Raw genomic sequence first — 20,100 nt, 5'->3', positions numbered from 1 at the left:
AATTCAGTTCAGTTCACTTCACTCAGTCGTATTCGACTCTGCGACCCCATGAATCGCAGCACGCCAGGCCTCCCTGTCCATCACCAACTCCCGGAGTTTACTCAAACTCCTGTCCATCGAGTCGGTGATACTATTCTCAAGGTCTTAGTAAATACCACCTGCACAAGCACAGTCCTCCTCCGGAAAACGGAAACCAAAAGACACAGACCGCAGGCACCACCTCTTTAAATTTTAAAACGGAGGCTCAGGCCAATGAACATTAAGTTTTTCCCGGAACAAAGCATCCCGCCCACAGTCCCGCCCTCCACCAATCAAGCCGAGTGCTTCTCCATCGCTCTTCCAATCAACGCGAAGGATGAAAGTTACTCTCGTAACTTACGTAAGGCAAGCGACCAATTGGAGCTGAGTTTGGGAGTTAGCTCCACCAATGCCAGCGGCCCTCGGAGAGCGCGGGAGCTTTTCGACCAGAGTCCCTGGGAGAAGCGGAGGATGGCGCTGGTTCCCTGAAGCAAGGGCCTAGGAGAGAGCGGCGCAGGTCCGATCTCGAACCCTGAGGCAGTGGGGCGGGAGACATGGCCTGCTGCCACAACGTAATGCTGCTGCTGGACACCGCGGGAGGCGTCGCTGGTGAGAGCCTGGTCCGGCGAGCTGCCCTGCGCCTTCTCACTTACCTAAGTTGCAGGTTTGGCCTGGCCAGGGTCCGCTGGGCCTTCAGGTTCTTTGACTCTCAGGGGGCGCGGAACCGGCCTTCCCGCGTCTCTGACTTCCGAGAGCTGGGGGTCCGCTCCTGGGAGGAATTTGAGGAGGAGCTGGAGGCCCGGCTCGGGGATGGCTCCCAGGGCGCCCACCTGCCCGGCCCGGCGCCCAGGGCCAGCCACACTCACAGCGCGCTCATGGAGACGCTGCTAGACTATCAGTGGGACCGGCCGGAGATCACGTCGCCCACCAAGCCGATTCTGCGTAATAGCGGGAGGAGACTGCTGGACGTGGAGGGCGAGGCCAGGGAGGCAAAGTCTGCGCTCGGGGGCTTTGTGAACGCCGTCTTCCTCCTGGCCCCCTGTCCGCACTCGCAGAGGGAGCTGCTGCAGTTCGTGTCCGGTTCCGAGACCCAGGCCCAGCGCCTGCCGCCTACTCCTAAGCAGGTGATGGAGAAGTTGCTGCCCAGGAGAGTCCAGGAAGTCATGAGAACCCGAAAAATCACCCTCTACTGGGTGGATACCACCGACTGGCCGAAGGTAAGATTAAGCGGTGGACTGGTTCTAATGAACCAGAACTTGGCAGCGTCTGACGAGCAGCTCCTGAACCCAGGAGGAGACTAACATGATCAACAGGTGTCCCTTCCGAAGGAAAGTCCTGGAGTCACAACACATTCCTACAGTCATCACAACGGGATAGGTAGGCCCTGAATACCTACTGAGTTAACTCACTTGAGGACCTTCACTATTTGGGTCCTGTCTGTCTTTCCAGACTTCACTTTTTTCGACACATGACTCATGTTCCAGCCTGTCTCAAACATAATCTAGTTGCCCAACAGATCTTCACAGCTTGTTCTGTCTTAGTCACTTGAAATGCCACTGCTCTTTTGTGCCAGTTTAAATCCCCGGTGGCTCAAATGGTAAAGAACCTCCCTGCAATGCAGAAGACCCAGGTTCCATCCCTGGGTCTGGAAGATCCCCTGGAGAAGGAAATAGTAACCCACTTCAGTACTCTTGCATGGAGAATCCGGTGGACAGAGGAGGCTGGTGGGCTACTGTCTATGGGGTGGCAAAAAGTTGGACACGACTGAGCGACCAACATTTTCAGTTTTTCATTCTTTAGGGCCTTTGCCACATGGCAGCTTACTCAGTCTCAGCTTCTGAATTTCCAAACACTTTTGTGGCAGTTACCCTTTCTCCATTATATGTTCCAGGTGTGCAGTCACCTGCCTTCCATCAAGTTTAAGAATAACCTCAGAGGCAGGCACACAAATCTCTCTGTCTCCTGTGTTACAGGTGTTCAGGAAGTATTTGTTGGCCAAATGAACAAATTCTTACCTACTTACAGTCCTAGATGGCTAATTTGAATTTTTGGCGAGGCAGTGGACCCCATGCTGTAGTTAAGTGCTATGACTTCACGTTGTCAATTAATAACTTAATTTGAGGAGTCACTACATTGTGTACCCACTACATTGTTTTAGCTGCTGGGCAGGTGGTGGTCAGCCAAGTGGAGTTTACCTTCTAGGGGAAGAAATATTACACAGGGAAGGTTAACAGATGAGCAAGTAAGTGATAGGATTTCAAATTATGCTTTCAAGAGAATAAAGCTGAGTAAGAGGCTGAGGGTGAGGCAGAGGAGGTAGAAGCTGGAGGCAGTGGTACATAGGTTAGTAGTCAGGAAGACCTTTTTGAACAGAGAATGGAATGGTGAAGGAGGAGGAATGTGATGCTGGGGAAAAAATTCCTGGCAAAGAGAACATTCCAGTGTAAATATCTGAGTGGAAAAGGAGCCTCTTGTTTTAGAAGCAAGGAATGCCGAAACCTAGTAGGCAAGGGGCAAGCACCAGAGTAGAAGAAGTTAGAAGGTAGCAGAAGCCTACCTGTAGGGCCAAGGTAATAAATTCAGGTTTTGTTCTGATTGGGAAAGTGGCTTAACCAGATGAAAGATGTGATTGCGTCTATTGGAAGCATGTCGCTGAGGTAGCAGTGCAAGGCTGCAAATGGGAAATGAGGAGATACTTAACACAAAGAATGATATAGTGGGTTAAAATTTCCAAATTACTTTTACATACAAAGCCCCAAAAAGATGTAGCAAATGCCAAATAAGGCAGCAGTGGCTTGTCAGAGAAAAGGAAAAGGCAGAAGTGTTTAAGGGGATGGTAAACATTGATGGAGAAGATGGAATCCTAAAAGTGTTTGTGAAGGCAGCAGATTAAGTGTTGGACACAGGACCCAACACATTAGTGCTTGATTTGGGATAATTTATACTAAATCACAGAGAATCTTTATTCTGGAGTTGTATTATATCAGATGTTGGCTAGAAAGAAGTCTTAGCAGAAAGGGCTTGAAGATTCTTTTTCTTTTTTCAGAATGATATTAAAATAAGCAAGTTGACAGTATCTATTTAAAGATTTTTCCAGGTTTCACACCCCATCACCTGCAGAAGTGGATCTTCTCTAAGCCTTCTTACATTTTTTATGTTGTTTCCTGTGAGAAAGAGCCCATCAAACAATCATAAGCTTTTCTGGAATTTTTTTTCTAGTGTAGATCTAATTTTTCGTGTTCAGAAGCCTCTGCTTCGCTATACTGCAGAGGCGAAAGGGAGACTTGGGTTCTGTCCTTGAGGATCTCTCACAATGAGAGAAGAAAGAAGAGAAATTCCAGGGCCTGCCTTGTGGAGTTTACAGTCTGGGAAAGTAGAACTGAGAGAAACAGACTCAGGGAATCCAAGCACACAGAACTCTTGCAAAGACATCAGTTAGAAGGGAGCATGAGAGACCCTTCTCACATTTTCAACCTTATGCTTCTGATTTACTGAACACATACCATGCTGGACCCAGGAGCCTGGCGGGCTACAGTCCACAGGGACGGAAGAGTTGGATACAACTCAGTGACTAAACCATACCACCATATGCTGGTATGCTGAATATTGGGTGCATCATTAGTGAACCAGACAAATGTAGTCCCTGCTGTCTTGGAGCTTATAGTCTTGTGCACATTTATAAATTCCTAAGTCTGAAACTTCCACTAGGACTTGTCTGTTACTTAGTCCATAATATGCATAAAAATAAAAACATCGCCATATTCTATATATATACTGGTCATGTTTTAAGTCATGTACATATATGTGTATGTTTTTAGTATTTCTCTATTTATTTGACTGCACATGGTCTTAGTTGTGGCCTGTGGGATCTAGTTCCCTGACCAAGGATCAAGCCTAGGCTCCCTGCACTGAAAGTGTGGAGTCTTACCCACTATACCACCAGGGAAGGCCCCATGTACATATATTTTTAAACAAAGCTAATGTCCTTCTCAGCTCCTTTTTAAAGTTTTACTTACTAAGAAAGTTTTCATTTGCTAAGAAAAAAATTTTTTTTTTCCTGGCTGGTCTTCTGGCTGAGACGATTTCAACACATTTTTTGTTTTCCTTTGGCAGAAAATCCTAATCAGAATCTATGATACCTGAACTAGCTTACCACTCTTCCCCTTAGCCAGTGAGCACAGGTGTGGCTGCCTTGGTGCTAACATTAAATAACAATTAATTAATCTATTGCAGCATTTTCCAAAGTGACAGGCATAACCAAAGCAAAACATTTGCAGTACATTGCTTATCTTCACTATATGTGATGTGTTCTGTTGTGCTCTGATTATTTTCTTTCATGGTTTTTTTCCTTTAACTACTGATCCTAAACCATTCAATCAATTCGTCCAAGTCCATCAGGGCCACGATCCCTACGTTAAGAGTGCTGTCAGGAGAGTCCTGGGTTCTTGGACTGGAGTGTCTTTGCCTTGCTGTGAACCTGGGCGCCCTTATGCCGCTCTTTGAACTTTGATATAATGGAAAATGTGGAGATGACCTGGAAGGCCAGTCTGGTTTTAATTTTTCGCATTCACCTAGCTGTTTATGGTTTACAGTTTTTAGCTCATCTGTGGAGTAGGCAAACCAGCACCATCAATATATTCTAGGGGAGGTGCTCCTTCATGTAACAATGTGTGTGCTAAGTTCTTTCTAACTCTTTGGGACCCCGTGAAATGTAGCCTGCTAGCCTCCTCTGTCCATGGGATTCTCCAGGCAAGAATACTTGAATGGGTTGCCAATTCCTCCTCCAGGGGATCTTCCTGACCCAGGGATTGAACCTGTATCTCTTCCATTGGCAGGCAGCAGATTCCTGCCACCTGGGAAACCCCATAGTGCCTGAATATTGTACGGTATATTGTGGTTCTGAGTTAAATTTCACATGTTATTGCTGTTTTACTCACCACACGCTTGGCTTTAAGATCAACAAAGATAGGGGCTGCTTTGCTAATTCATGGTGTTATCAACCTGGGTCCTGGGACTCTAATCAACAGAAGTTGGTGAGAGGCCAGATGAGAAATTCAGTTTAGGTTTTGTTGGGACTCGTACTGCTCGCGGGAGCAAGAACAAGAAACAGGTGCCCTTAGGAGACAGGCAGGGATCTGTTTTCTTACATGGGGTGCCGTGGGAGCAGATGGGTGGGTTGGGTGGAGGTATAGCTTGGGTGGGCTGTCCTCCCCCCACACCCCCAGGTGGTGCTGTGTGCGGGGTCATGCTCAGTACCCTGCTTTTGCTCTCAACACCTCAGAAATGGCAGTTGATTTGTGGCCTTTTTGCATCGTATTGTTCATAGTTGCCCTGGCTGCTTACAGCTCCTTTTAGTCCCTCATAGTTCCTCTGAATTCGTTTGTCCAGGAGCACTCACTCCAGTAAACAGTCCCAGATCCCAGCCTGTCTCAGTGGCACACGTGGTGGCTCAATAAAAGTTTGTTAAAAGAAGGTTGGATGAAGAATCAGCTATGTGTGATGGAGTAAGGAATGCTTTTACAGGGACAGCGGGGTTTGAGCTAGATAATGAAGTATAATGAGCATCCAGTTGGTGAAAATGGAAGGGGAAGACACAGCAAACAGAACCAGCGAAAACGTGGATGCGTTATACAATAAAAATATGGCATGTTCAGGAAACAGCAAACGCTTTAGTGTGCCTGGGACGTAGGGACGAGTGAGGGAAGGATAGTGTCTTTGCAAAGGTTGTTTAGAGCTGGACTTAAATGCTCTGTCACCTTTACTGTAGGGCAATGGGAAGCCCATGTGAGTTTTCACAGAAGTAGCATGATTCAGTATGTAGTTTTTAGAATACTTCTTAAATCAAAGGAGGAAAGATTGGAGGCAGAGTACCGACTCTGTAGGCTACAGTAAGAGTCCCAGACTTAAGTGAAAACCCTGAAGATAGAACTGAGAAGACCTGTGGGTGGTAACCCTCTAAGGGAGATGCTCCTGCCTCACTGGTGACACTCGGCTGTGGTTGTGTGGTGGAGGACATGATTGTTCTCTTTTATTCATGTGTAATGGTTTTGTATTCCTTCTAACATTTTATGATTTGTCCCTAGTGATTTGCATCACTTCTATTCCTTGACAGAAGATAGAACCGAAATGCTGTTTTCACTGTATGGGTGCTTTCTTGCTGCTGCTAAGTCACTTCAGTCGTGTCCGACTCTGTGCGACCCCATAGATGGCAGCCCACCAGGCTCCCCTGTCCCTGGGATTCTCCAGGCAAGAACACTGGAATGGGTTGCCATTTCCTTCTCTAATGCATGAAAGTGAAAAGTGAAAGTGAAGTCGCTCAGTCATGTCTGACTCTTAGGACACGAGTCCATTGCAACACGAGTTGCAATCCCATGGATTGCAACCCACTAGGCTCCTCCGTCCATGGCATTTTCCAGGCAAGAGTACTGGAGTGGGGTGCCATTGCCTTCTCTGGGGTGCTTTCTTAAAGGCCTATTATACAGCAGTTATTCCTAGGCTGTGTAGTAATGGGATGTGTGTGTTAGTCGCTCAGATGTGTCCAACTCTTTGTGACTCCCATGGACTGTAGCCCGCCAGACTCCTCTGTCCATGGGATTCTCCAGCCAAGAATACTGGAGTGGGTTGCCATTTCTTTCTCCAGGGCATCTTCCCGACCCAGGGAGCAAACTTGGGTCTCCTGCGTTGCAGGCAGATTCTTTACCATTTGAGCCATGAAGGAAGCCCTGGTAATGGGATGCTGGCCATTATCTATGTTTGGTTCCACTGATACATTAATTACATAATTTGATCCTTTAATGTACGTGTCTACTTTCTCCTGATCTCCCTCACTTTTATGAATGCCTTTTGTTGTTCAGTCGCTCAGTCGTGTCTGAGTCTTTGTGGCCCCATGGACTGCAGCACGCCAGGCTTCCTTGTCCTCCACCATCTCCCAGAGTTTGCTCAAACTCACATCCATTGAGTTGGTGATGCCATCCAACCATCTCATCCTCTGTTGCCCCCTTCTCCTCCTTTCTCCAATCTTTCCCAGCATCAGGGTTTTTTTTTTTTCCAATGAGTTGGCTCTTTCCATCAGATGACCAAAGTATTGGAGTTTCCGCTGCAGCATCAGTCCTTCCAATGAATATTCAGGGCTGATTTCCTTTAGGAAATTGGTTTGATCTCCTTGCTGTCCAAGAGGCTCTCAAGAGTCTTCTCCAACACCACAATGAATACCTAATTTGCAATAACCCAACATTCTTTGTAATTTTTATTTTAGCTATGGGAATCCCCAGACCACCTTGGCTACTGGACAGTATGTGAACTGCTCTACCATGTGGGAGGCACCGTCTTGCCATTTGAAAGTTTCAGCCAGGATTTTACCAAAGCTGGGGGAACACCGCTCAGTGGTGAAAGAAAGCTGTCAAGGGAACCTCACCTCTCTCCATGGATTTCAACTCTGCCAGCTGATTCCACTTTAAACTGTTTGCTCTATAATTCTCCTGAGTATGAAGCCTCATTTCCACGGATGGAAGGAACATTATTTTTCCCTGTCGAAGGTAAGCAAAAACTATTTGGGGCAGGGGTAGTGTGGGGATGGAGTGGTTGGCCTGGGTGTCATTCATGTCTTCAAGGCAGGCCTATGAATTCTTTAGAATTTCTAGTGGCCTAGGCCTTCCGTTAATGCTTGTAATAAAAAATGTCTAAGCCAAATCAGAGATACCACAGGAAAGGACTGAAGTCTGGTACAATGTAAGCCCATGCAAAAAGGACAACAGTGATTTTAAAGAGTTTTCCAGCTTTTTGCAGAGTTGTCAGGTGCCCAAGCTAATGGGTGCTAAGGTTTCACTGTCTCGTAGATGAGATCGATAAATTGAAGACCCTAGAAAATCAATGATTGGCTAAGAAGACATAACAAATTAGTCAACTCAAATAGAAAATGGTGTTTATTACCATAAAGAGCCAACATGCTGGAATCTTCATAAATTTGCTTTATCATATGATTTGCTATATAGTGAATCTTAATTTCTGAATTATTATATATTCAAGCAATATTATATATAGATATTCATAAACTGTATTTTACATGATGGGCAATTTAAGGAAATTTCAAGAGTATTATTTAAACAGGTTTGTCTTACATGGTCTTTAGAATTTAACCTCATAAGATAGGATGTGCTGTATTTTATGGATTTAAAAAGCAGATTTTGTGTGTGTGTATTGCTTGAATACTTATTTCTAAGTCATAATTATTGAGTTCTGACATCAATCACACCCTTATAATTCCTGTCACAGACAGCTTTTCCTTATAGAATTTGCTGTGATAGCCTGTTGACGGTAGAGTAGGGGTTGAAGTGTGCACTAAGTGATAATGCTGGTACTTCAGCTGGCAGTGTAACTTTTTTCTTCTTAACCTTAAATCTCTCTTTAGGAACTACTTGTTTTATTAGAATTTCAATATCCTTTATTCCTCACAGGCAAAGAGCTTCAGGAAACATGGACAGTCACCCTAGAGCCCTTGGCCATGCATCAGAGACATTTTCAGAAACCAGTCAGAATTTTTCTAAAAGGCACAGTGACCCAGTGGTCCCTCCCAGCAAGTGGCACTTTGGGCACCGATAGCTGGATGCTGCAAAGTCCCGATGGGGACAGATCAACTCAGAGGATGTTATTTCAGCAGCTGGTAAACAGGATGACTGCTGAAGAGTTACATCTGGTAGGTATCTTCCAGGTGGTAAGTTATTCTGGTCTAATAACACGGGTAAAGTAAAGTAAGTGAATTTATAAAATGGGAGCCCCCTATGTAATACAGTCTCAATGAAACAGATGCTGTTTTTGCAACTAATATAGAGTCATGACAGTGCTTATTATTAAAGAAACAACATATAGAACTGCATGTAACCTTGAATCCAGTTAAACTAAATTATATTCATATAGGGAAAAGGTGGTGGGCCAGATGGGATAATTACATTAGGGAAGTGAAATGATAGGTGGTTTCTCATTGTTTTTAATACATTGTATTATGTATTTACATAATAAATTCATATTTTAAAAAACTCTACATTGTAAAATTAGATGTAATAGTGTCCAGTAGTTATACAAACTTATTAATGTCTTCTGAAGAGGAATTCATGTATACCCAGATTTGATAGAAAGGTGATGGAATTTTTTAACTCTAGCAAATTCCTTACTTCATCTTTTGCCTTTGTAAGCTCAGAAGGTTTCTATCTTCTAGATTCCATTGTGAAACATTCCAGAGAAAAGCTGGATAGTCGTTTGGACAGGTGTTGTTCTAAGAGTTGTGTGCTCCAACAGAGCACTGGGGTCAGAGAGTCAGGTATCTGGATTAGATCTCTGCTTGGCTGCCCACCATATGATCTGAATAAATCCCCTCAAGTGATAGCACTGATTCCTAGTTAAGAACTTGAATTTTGAATTCAAACATGCTTGGCTTCTGCCTCTTAGTAACTGGGTGACCTTAAGCAGGTTGCTTATTCTTCAACCTCAATTCCTCCTGTATGAAATGGAGATAAGTTTTTTTTTTGACCACACTGTGTAGCTTGTGGGATCTTAATTCCCCACCTGGGGATGGAACCCAGACCACCTCCAGTAGAGGCTTGGAGCCTTAACTACTAGACCACCAGGGAAGTCCCGATAATCCTTTTTACTTCAGTGGTTATGAGGAGTCTGTGAGTTGCAGTAAGTACATAGTAAGTGCTTAGTAAATACTCCTGGTAACTTAGATTTTTCTCTGTAAATTGAGGGATTGGGATTATAGGATCAGTAAGTTCAGCTCCAGCACCAGTATCCCCCAAGCCCCTTTCAGTTTTCTCCTTTATGTTAATTATTGGATGACACGGTCAGGTCATCCTTTTACTAAACCACGTGCTTCTTTAGACACACGTCAACAGTATTCTCAACTAATTAGAACTTCTCATGTAGGTTGCCAGTGTGGACCCTGGCGAAGGCTGGCCCCCCATCACTGGAGTTATTTCTCCCTTCTCCGTCAGTGCTACCATTCTCACTTTGTTCCGCACCCGGGAGACTGAATCTCAAAGACATCTTCTCCAGACGGTTGTGGCAGAGAGCCCCCAGGATTCAGCTTCCCTTTTTTCTGAGGTTGTGGATGGTGTACTGAAACAGATTGACAGTTCTCTTGAAGTTCCTGCTGCCTCAGGTAAGCTTCTGAACCAGGCCAGTGGGTCACCATCGTTTCTAGCATCGCAACCTTTTATTCAGTATGTTCTCAGTAGAACTTAGTATCTGTTATAGAACAGGTAAAAGTCAGCTACAGTATTTCTGGCAGTTTTAACTCATTATTTATAGAAATCCTGAAGCACTTCTGAGGAGGCCAACGGCTCTGTGAAACTTGTTTGAAATTGAAAGTATAAGAGGAAACCTAGTCTTTCATATGTTTAATAAAGTGCATGTAAATCTTAGGGCTCTGTCTACCTTCTACTTCATTGCATTGTTACTAATAGGGTACAAACCTTATTTATGCCAAACAGATAGAAATAGCATCAGTTTGATATCTCTTCCATTCATATTCACTCAGCAGATATTTACTGAGGGCCTACTCTGTGTCAGGCTCTGTTCCAGGTGCCAGGAGAACATCCGAGCACAAAATAAAGGTCTCTGTTCTCGTGAAGCTTACCCAGTCAGGGGAGACAAGGCAGTAAACTCAGTAAGGAAATTATGTAGTGTGCTTGGAAGAGTTAAGTGCTGTAGTAATAGAGCAGAGGAAAAGGGATGGGAAGTGAAGGGATGGGAGAGTTACAGTTTTAAACAGGCCTTGTTGAAAAAGTGATATCTGAGCAAAGGCGTTGAAAGAGGGAATAGTGGCAAAAGTCAGGGCTGAGGCTTGCGTGTCCAGTGTGTGTGAGGAACAGTGAGGAAGCCTGTGTTTGCACATTGTTCATAGACAACAAAGGCCTGTTGGGATTGGTCGTGCAGTTGAAGGAACATCATTAATGCTGCTGCTTTGGAATTCCTCTGGAAGAATGCGGTCAGTTGAGAGGAGGAACAAGTGCTTGGGAGTCTCTGCTTTCTTCTAATGCCTCTTCTGTTCCACCTCTGCTTGTTTCTATAGCCTTGCCTGTCCCAGAATGGGCCCAGCAGGAGCTTGGCCGCAGTGCTCCCTGGACTTCAGCAGTTGTGGAGAAGTGGTTTCCTTGCTCTAACCTCAGTGGAGCCAGCTCAAGTTTGATGGAGTCATTTTGGTAAAACTTATTTATTTCCCTGGGTTTTGATAATCGAAATCAGCTCTCAGTTGTTTGCATGTGAGTTTGTTTTTGTTTTTAACAAAGCCATGTTGCCTGAGTATGGTCCAGTAATTTTAAAAACTAGTTACAGATGAAGAATGTTGTTTACCGGGTACAGAGTTTCAGTTTTACAAGGTGAATTCTGGAGCTGGATGGAGTCGATGATAGCATTTTAGGAATATCCTTACCATTGATCTAGGCGGTGATTAAAGTGATTAAAGTGATGAAGATGATAAGTTTATGTCGTGTATTTTACCAGAATTAAAAATTTAGAGAAGGTTAACTACAAATATAAAATATTCTCATAGATGTCAGAAAATATTTAGTATTAAATCTCAGCAAAAAAGAAAAACAGCAAACTGGTGTGATGCAGCTAAATTTATACATAAAGGAAAATTTACAGACTTAAAGCATCTTCTGAAGAACTAAAAATTAGTTAGATGAGACACGAAGTCGAGAGCATACAAAAAATTAAAAAAGCAATAATGAAAAAAAAATAAAAACCTCGTCATAGACTTGGGTACCTCTGGGAGAAAGGAATGGGAAGAAATTGGGTTAGGCTTTCTTTGTGTCTGTCATGATTGATCTTCATTTAAAAAATAAACTGAAGCTCTGGTAAATTAATAGGGAGAAAAAAAAGCAAACCTTTCTCACTATTAAGGACATACCAACGCACTTAGGGAGAATTAGGCTTTTTCAGACCTGCTGCTTGTATGAACTAATTCAACTAATGTCACCATAACTCTGTCCTACTTTTAAATCAGATGGTATTAGATAATGGAAGATAATGAAGTAGAAATTTTACATTTTGAAAGTTGTGCTATTTTTATTATTTCCTTAGTGACTGTAGTTTAGCTTTTGGTGGTAAAACAGTTAATAGCTAATCTCCCCTGCTCTACTTCTTCCCTGCTCATCAATCCCAAATTAGTTTACTAGAGTGTAAACTACTAGTTTACTAGACTTATTCAAAAGTTACTCTGATACTCACTACATGGTATTACATCACTGTGTACTTTAATGTATGGACACTGGGTAAAGACTATGGAAGCCCAGAAGTGAGTGAAATAGTTGCCATAATCAGACATGAACCCTAGGATATGAAGAATCTTATTAATGAAAGTCAATATTGGGGCTTCCCAGGTGGCTCAGTGGTAAAGAATCCACCTGCCAATACAGGAGACATGGGTTTGAGGCCTGATCGGGGAAGATCCCATATGCCATGGAGCAGCTAAGCCCGTGTGCCCACAACTGCTGAGCCTGTGTGCCGCAGCCACTGAAAGCCCAAGCGCCTAGAGCCTGTGCTTTACAGCGAGAAGCCACCGCAATGAGAAGCCCGCGTACCACAAGTAGAAAAGAACCCACGCAACCATGAAGGCCCAGCACAGCCAAAAATAAATAATAAATAAATTGTGTGTGTGTGTGTGTGTATATATATATATATATAAAGTCAATACTGGATGCCCAAATACATGCCCAAATACCTGGTTTTGTGAACAGGTAACTTCTGTCCCTGAATTTACTCAAATCATAAATGATAAGAGGGACATTCTCCCTTGTGAGGACCTCTTTTGAGTAGCTTTTAAAAGGATAATGAATATTGTTGTCGCTTTGTTTTTAAAGCATTTTGGAAAATCAGAATGTCACCTTTATGCTTGATATCTTGACTTACTCACAGGTTACTACAGACTGCCTCATCTACTAACGAAGAGCCTTCCAAAACTGAGAGTGACTTGACACGGGGCCTCTCTGAGCTCTACCAGAGAAAGTCTCGTGAAGAATACAGTGTATCCAATCAGGAAGATAGCAGAAAGAAACGTAAGCAAGTAGATAGGCTGTTTCTTACGGTCTTTTTTGACACTGTATGTTGTGAATATTATTTATTTGTCCGAGCCGGGTCTTAGTTGTGGCATGTGGGATCTAATTCCTTGAGCAGGGCTGGAACCTGGGCCCCCTGTGTTGAGAGTGCTGAGTCTTAGCCACTGGACCACCCAGGTAGGTCCCAGCACTGTATGTTTTAAAAGATTGGTATTCCCTAAAATGAAGTTGAAATGGTAACTGAATAAAGGTCAAGTTCTTCTATTTCACATCTGAAAATAATTACATTAGTACAACAGTGATTTTAAAAGTCACCCACAATCCTACCTTCTTAATGAGTAAACCATTTTTGGTTTTAGTTATAATAGAAATTTAAATGCAACTTTGTGTGCTGCTTATAGATACTTGCTCATCTGTTCTTTTGGTTTTTTTAGTTACTGTTCTATCTCATTGCTTAAAAAATTGGCAAATTCCTTATATTGCTGAACATGTAGATAGTTTTCAGGTTTTACCATTGTAAATACTATAGTGTATATCAGGCATGTGATTTATCCTCTGAGTGACTTCCTTGGCATAAATTTCCATGAACAAGTTACTGTATCAAAAAGTGAGGAAAAGGGAGCTCTGGGTGTAGACTGCTGGATTGCCTTTCAAAAGAGTTTCATTGCAACTCTGTGACTATTGGGTAACACCAAAATGAGTCTGTTTGGCATTTTGTCTTGTCTGTTTGGCATTAGATATAAAAATCATCCAATTACGTTGAGATATTTAGCTCCTAAACTTCAGTTAAAAGAGCACTTTCCACCCTGTATTGTAGCAAGAATTACCCAATTCAGATCATTCTGAAGGGATATACTTCATCTCAGTATTCTATTCATCTCAGAATATTTAATCCAAATTAAAGTAGTTCTTGATCCCACGGAAGTAAAAGTTATTTTACTTTTCTTCCCATGGTGTTGTTTTGGTAGGAGGTGTCCCTCGAACTCCAGTGAGGAAGAAGATGAATACCATGTGCCGTTCCTTAAAGATGCTGAATGTTGCAAGACTGAATGTAAAGGCTCAGAAATTACATCCAGATGGCAGTCCAGACACAGCTGGGGAGAAAGGGATCCAAAAGACAGCCAATGGGAGAACAGCAGATAGATTGGAAAACAGAGGAAGAACACTGAGAAGTTCTAAACCTAAAGGTATTCCTTAATTCCATTGGATTTTGATACCTAAATTCATGTTTACTCTTCTATACGCTCATATTTTTAAGCGGTAATCATATCCTTCACTTAATGAACATTTATTAGATATCTGCTACATGTCCACAAGTGTGTTATGGGAAGTAGAGTAAATAATTTCCTCTCCTTAGATTTATGATCTAGTTACAAAGAATAATAATGAATACATATACATGTGTGTGTATATACATACACATATCTCTCTACACAATGAATAGGTAAAATGAATATAAGAACCAAGAGTCTGTAACTGAGAATACTTGTTCATTTTAGAAGTAAAGACATACTAGGAGTTGAGAAAGGGAAGGTCACTGTAAGGAAGAACAGGTTGAGAAGGCTTGCCAGTGGAGCCCAGGTTAGACTTTGAAGAATAAGCAGAGATTAGAAAGCAGAAAGATAAGAAGAAGTGTGTGCCCAATGAAGGATTAGTATAAGCAAAGTCACAAAGGAGGTCTGTGGCCTGTCCATAGGACAAGTGGTTCAATAAGTTTTATATATTTGTGAATAAAGATAAAGGGAAAAGTTTCGAAACTTGAGCAGAAGAACTTTGGGCAATAATTGCATGATGTCACCTCTGAGTTCTTTTGGAAATTCTGGGATAAAAGTTTTCTGCTTCTTTAAATAATTTTTTCCCCTGTGAAACACTGGATCATAGATGATGGTCAGTTTGAGTGAGATAGAACATCCTTGGTGAGCTAGTATGGTATACTGGAATGCAGATGGGAAAGCAAATTAACTATAATGCAAGGCAATGTGGTATTAGCATAATTTCTGAACTAGATCTTTTTTCCATAAATAGACTAGCACAACAGTGCCCCAGCAATTCAGTGGGACAAGGATAATCTTCAGTGGGTTTGGAGGTAGTATAGTTTATTTCTTCTCTGTTACTGGTTACCCTTAAATTTATAACATGTACACTTGATGTGCAAACCCTTAAAATTAATCACTCTCTCTGCACTACTTCAGCCTCTGCATTTTTGACATTTTGGACTGGATAATCCTCTGTGAACCATAAGATGTTTAGCAGCATCCCTGGCCTCCACCCATGAGATGCCAGTGGTATCCTTACTCTCCCCACCAGTCACAAACAGCCCAGACAGACCCAGATGTTCCCTGAGCAGCAAAACCTCCCGGCTGACAACTACTGGCTTAAATAAAATACAATGCCTTCCACTGGGTCTGGTGATCAGTTTGACATTTTTCCCCCCACAGATTTTAGAACTGAGGAAGAGCTGCTATCTCACATACACGAAAATTACCAAAAGACTGTGGCCGCAGGAGACACCACACTGTATTCATGTGCTCGGAACACCATCTCCAACATTAAAGCGTTCCTAAAGTCCAAGGGAACCAAGGAATTAGAAGAAGCCAGTCTGGAGGTTGTCGTTTGTCATAACAATGTTGGTTACTTGTTGTTGGGTCTGGCTCATGTGTCTTGGAAAATGTCTCTTATGCAGTGTACATTTCAGAAATGATGAGGGAGAAGGGTGAGCCCAGTCAGTTCTAGGTCTTGGAAGGTGGACATGGTCCACTGGGAAGGCGAAAATCAAGGGAAGGGGCCAATTAGGAATAATTACATGTACGTCTCTTAAAAATGGAAGCTGTGTCCTTATCTGATCTGCATGTTAGCTGCATGAATTAAACCAGTAGCTCTTAACCCTGACTGCACTTTAGAGTCACCTGGAACATTTCTTTAAACTGTTGATATATTTTGCTTAGACTTCTCAGTCACTACTTATTGAAATCTTCCTTTTATGGAAGTTCAAACCTGCAGACTTGCTGTATCCACGCCCACTTGCTCTCAAATGCTTTCAACATTTTTTTAAAATGTTCTTTTAAAATATATAAAAGAAGAATAGTATACTATTTTTCACTCAAATGAAAGAAAGAAGATGTACTTCCCTTCTTAGGGCATTAGAAAATTGTGTGAAAATTAGAAATAATGATAAGCATTAATACTAATATTCTCCTATGTAATAATTTTATATTTTCAGATGAACTGCCTATATCAAGTAAGAAACAACTTCTTGAAAACTAGCAAAAGTCTTCGACAGAACGTAGGAAAACTGGATAAAGAAGGCAAAGTCAGAGAGTAATTAACTACCTTTTCTTTTAAACAATTACTCCAAAAACAGAGCTCTCAAGATTTGCTTGTATTGATTTTAATATTTTTTAAATTTTTAAAAAATTCTTTTTTATTATAGGATATTGAATATAGTTCCCTGTGCTACACACTACGACATAATTGTTTATCTATTTTATACGTAATAGTTTATGTATAAATATAGCTAATCCCAAACTCTCAACTTATCTCTTCCCCACCTCCTTTCTCCTTTGGTAACTGTAGCTTTTCTATATTTGTGAGTCTTTTTCATAAGTAAGTTCGTTTTGTGTCATATTTCAGTTTCTACATATATGAGTGATCATGGGATATTTGTTTTTCTCTTCCTGACTTCGCTTAGTGTGATAATCTCTCAGTCCATTCATGTTGCTGCAAATAGCATTATTTCTTTTTTTTCCTATGGCTGAAAAAGTATCAGTTTAAAATAGATTGCCTATTGCTTGAAGAGGCTTTTGTGGCTGGTTCTTTATAATGTTCTCATGTGCAGTCTTGGAGAAGGAAATGGCAACACACTCCAGTATTCTTGCCCGGAGAATCTCATGGACAGAGGAGCCTGGAGGGCTACGATCCATTGGGTCGCAAAGAGTCGGACATGACTGAGCGACTAGACCACCACCACCGTGTGCAGTCTGCATCATCTATTTACCTAATAACCCCATTGCTGTTTGGAAAGCCATGGTTCTTTTTTGTGGTTGTTTCTTCTATAAACAGATCTCTACACAAGGAAGGAGTTTTCCTTTTAGTTAGGTGATACTCGAAGTAGATAAGACCGGGTGTTTTTGTCTCTCAAGGTGCCAGCTTCAGGTGTTCCTTCGTTTGGAGCTGTGTCTGCAGTGCCCTTCAGTACATGAACGTGCAGAGGATCTGGAGCAAGTAGTGGATGAGGCAAGTATACTGCTTATTGCCCCTGGGACATGCTGTATACGGATTGTTTCAGCTTCCCTGCAGAGGCCATGTGGTAACTTTCTAAAATCTTCAGCTGACAGATTTGCTGCGCATGGTGTGTTTAACTGAAGATTCAGCATACCTAGCACAGTTTCTGGAAGAAATTTTGGAATTGTAAGTTTGATGACTAATTTAAGTTTTTCATTACTTTACCAAGTACTGTATAGGTATTGTCTCAGAGCTGTAGGATTGTAAGGACTGTTTCTCATCCTAGGTGAGGAAGGAATTAGAGACAGTGGAATGGTGACTGACTGTTCCACATTTAACCAACCTCTTCCACAGGTATATTGACTCAATCCCAAAGATACTGGGAAGTCTTTACGACAGCCTAGGATTTGTGATTCCTCAGAAGCTGGCTGGTGTCCTTCCTGCAGATTTTTTCAGCGATGACTCCATGACCCAGGAGAGCAAATCACCCCTTTCTGTGCCTCTTACGTCAAACGCTCATAGGTCAGTGTCTGGCAGCACTGAATCTGACCAACTGGAGGAGCTTCGTACCAGATCAGCTAAGAAGAGAAGGTAGGAGTGCAAGGATTTAAAGGAATTTTCTTGCACTGTTACCGTCCTGGCATAGGGCATGCTTAAGCCCATAGTCCAGTTTGTCTTTGTCTATAATTTATTGAATTAATAGTTGCCTTCATGTCTGAATCACAGAAGCCAATTATTAAGAGTTCTTAACAAGGAGCATCTGACGCTGTTTGTATTATCTTGGGAACATACAGTGTAATATGTATTGTGTAGCCATAGTCTTGACTGTCCATATGAGGTCTTCAAGAACTAGGAGCCTTCCATGAGATAAGCTTAGGGTTTTAGCTTTTTATTTTCCATGATGCTATTCACTGTTCTTAACTACTTAAATTTGTAGTTGTTACTTTTAGAAATTCTGGGGTTGACTTGTTTTGCTGTAAGTTCAGGCCAACCTTAAGATAATTGACTTTTATTTAAATGTTTTATTTTAAACTCTAGTTCCATTCTAATCTAACTAATTGTCACCTGTATTGAGTGTATATTGACTGTTTCTTTATATTTTTAAAAGGAAAAATGCAATCAGACATAAAAGCATCACAGAGGTTTCACAAAATCTGCGACAAATTGAAATTCCCAAAGTTACCAAGAGAGCTACCAAAAATGTAAGTCATTTCCAGGAGATAGAAAGTGGTGCTATGCCAGAGTTGTTCCTTTTGGCATGAATTGATGCAATAAATAAGAATGAAAGGCAGTATCTTCACTTTTAAGAAATGAATGTTAGTGGATACAGGACTAAAATTAGGTATTTTTATGAATGTGTGGTCCACAACTGTGGTCTAAGGAGTAAAGATATATAAATTTGTTAAAGATTAATCATTTTTCTCAAAAGTGTGACAGAAGTAATATTAAAGGGAGAAAAAAGACACTAGTAAAAGTTAGGGATAAGTTAATTAAAAATCTTCAATGTAGTTAAGAAAACTCATGAAATAATAACTAACATAAGTAAAGAGGCCATTAAAAAAGTAATGTGCGATCATATTAGGACTTTGTGTACCAGAAAGTACTTTTCAGTGAATATGTGTTACTTCAATAACAAGTTAAAAAAACAAAACATATGAAGCCAGCTGGTAATTATTTTTCTGTGTCAGTAGATTTAGGATGCCTTTGTTACCAAAAAAGAAAAAAGAAATTCAGCTGGAGTCTATTTACTAAATAGAATTAATGTCTAAGAGGAGAGAGACAAAGAATGCATTGAAACTTTTGAACTGCATGAATTATGAGAAGAGTTAGAATTCTAGGAGAACTAGCTTTCAAGTATTAGTCATTACAATAGTGGTTTGTTTCTGGAGATTTATAGCTGCGCTTTAGAATAGGAGGTGGGGTTTCTTTTTAAGAGTTAATGGTGTTCACTTTGTTGTTGTTTAGGCGCTAAAAATTCATGTCTGACTCTATTGTGATGCCATGGTCTATAGCCCGCCATGCTTCTCTGTCCATGGGATTTTCCCAGGCAAGAATACTGGAGTGGGTTGCCACTTTTTCCTCCAAGGGACCTTCCAGACCCAGGGATTAAAAACATGCGTCTCCTGCATTTGGCAGGCGGGTTTTTTACCACCAAGGAAGCCTGTTCACTTTCTTTTTTTCTTTCTTTTTAACAAAAGCACAACAGGACAAATCCACACTTTTATTTATTTTCAAGAAGTTTAAATCCTCGAAGGGTACAGCATCACACGGATTCTGTGTACAATGGCCTTAGCAGGAAGGTTACTTCGGAATTTGGCATGAACCTTGCCACTGTTTCCATGAGCTCGAGTTATCTTTCCCCAGATTACTCTGGTTCTGTTAGGTTTTCCACCAGGAGTTACTGTGTTGTTCTTTGCTTTGTACACATAAGCACATCTCTTGCCTAGATAGAATTCAGTTTCATCTCGAGCATATACACCTTCAGTTTTCAGGAGAGCAGTGTGTTCCCTTTGGTTCCATAGACCCCGTTTATAGCCAGCAAAAATGGCCTTGGACCACAGCCTTCTAGACATATTTGTCGTTTTAGAAGTCCCGTTCCCAGCAGGCCTCCACAGGGTCCAAGATGGCTCCACTTTCTTAGTATACCTTAATACATATAAGTAAATAAGATTCAAATCTTAGATTTTGTTTGGAGAGTGTGAAGTCCAAAGTGTCAGAACACCTCTGTCAGTAGATTCTATATGATAGGTCTCCTTTCTGAAAATTTTTCAGATTGGCCTAGAAAGTGTATTTCTTTAAGACCAGGTTA

At 41.7% G+C, this 20,100-nt stretch overlaps 1 protein-coding gene and 1 pseudogene across 1 annotated transcript in view; one reads left to right on the top strand and one right to left on the bottom strand.

Moving 5' to 3' along the window:
- The first annotated feature begins 479 nt into the window (after positions 1-479).
- TICRR (TOPBP1 interacting checkpoint and replication regulator) overlaps positions 480-20,100 on the top strand; it is a 40,792-nt gene continuing 21,171 nt past the window's right edge. The window contains exons 1-13 of the mRNA XM_020909362.2: positions 480-1,235; positions 7,274-7,553; positions 8,472-8,710; positions 9,937-10,171; positions 11,084-11,213; positions 12,931-13,070; positions 14,039-14,257; positions 15,509-15,675; positions 16,291-16,388; positions 17,210-17,303; positions 17,398-17,477; positions 17,646-17,882; positions 18,400-18,493. Coding sequence (XP_020765021.2) covers positions 573-1,235; positions 7,274-7,553; positions 8,472-8,710; positions 9,937-10,171; positions 11,084-11,213; positions 12,931-13,070; positions 14,039-14,257; positions 15,509-15,675; positions 16,291-16,388; positions 17,210-17,303; positions 17,398-17,477; positions 17,646-17,882; positions 18,400-18,493 — 2,676 coding nt within the window. The 5' untranslated portion in view covers positions 480-572. The remainder of the gene's footprint in view (positions 1,236-7,273; positions 7,554-8,471; positions 8,711-9,936; positions 10,172-11,083; positions 11,214-12,930; positions 13,071-14,038; positions 14,258-15,508; positions 15,676-16,290; positions 16,389-17,209; positions 17,304-17,397; positions 17,478-17,645; positions 17,883-18,399; positions 18,494-20,100) is intronic.
- On the bottom strand, positions 19,461-19,916 carry LOC110147697 (large ribosomal subunit protein eL33 pseudogene; annotated as a pseudogene).

This window comes from Odocoileus virginianus, chromosome 16 (genome assembly GCF_023699985.2).
Source record: "Odocoileus virginianus isolate 20LAN1187 ecotype Illinois chromosome 16, Ovbor_1.2, whole genome shotgun sequence".
NCBI classification, from domain to species: Eukaryota; Metazoa; Chordata; class Mammalia; order Artiodactyla; family Cervidae; genus Odocoileus; species Odocoileus virginianus.
Note: the sequence above shows the minus strand (reverse complement) of the source record. Positions and strands in the feature narration are given on the sequence as shown.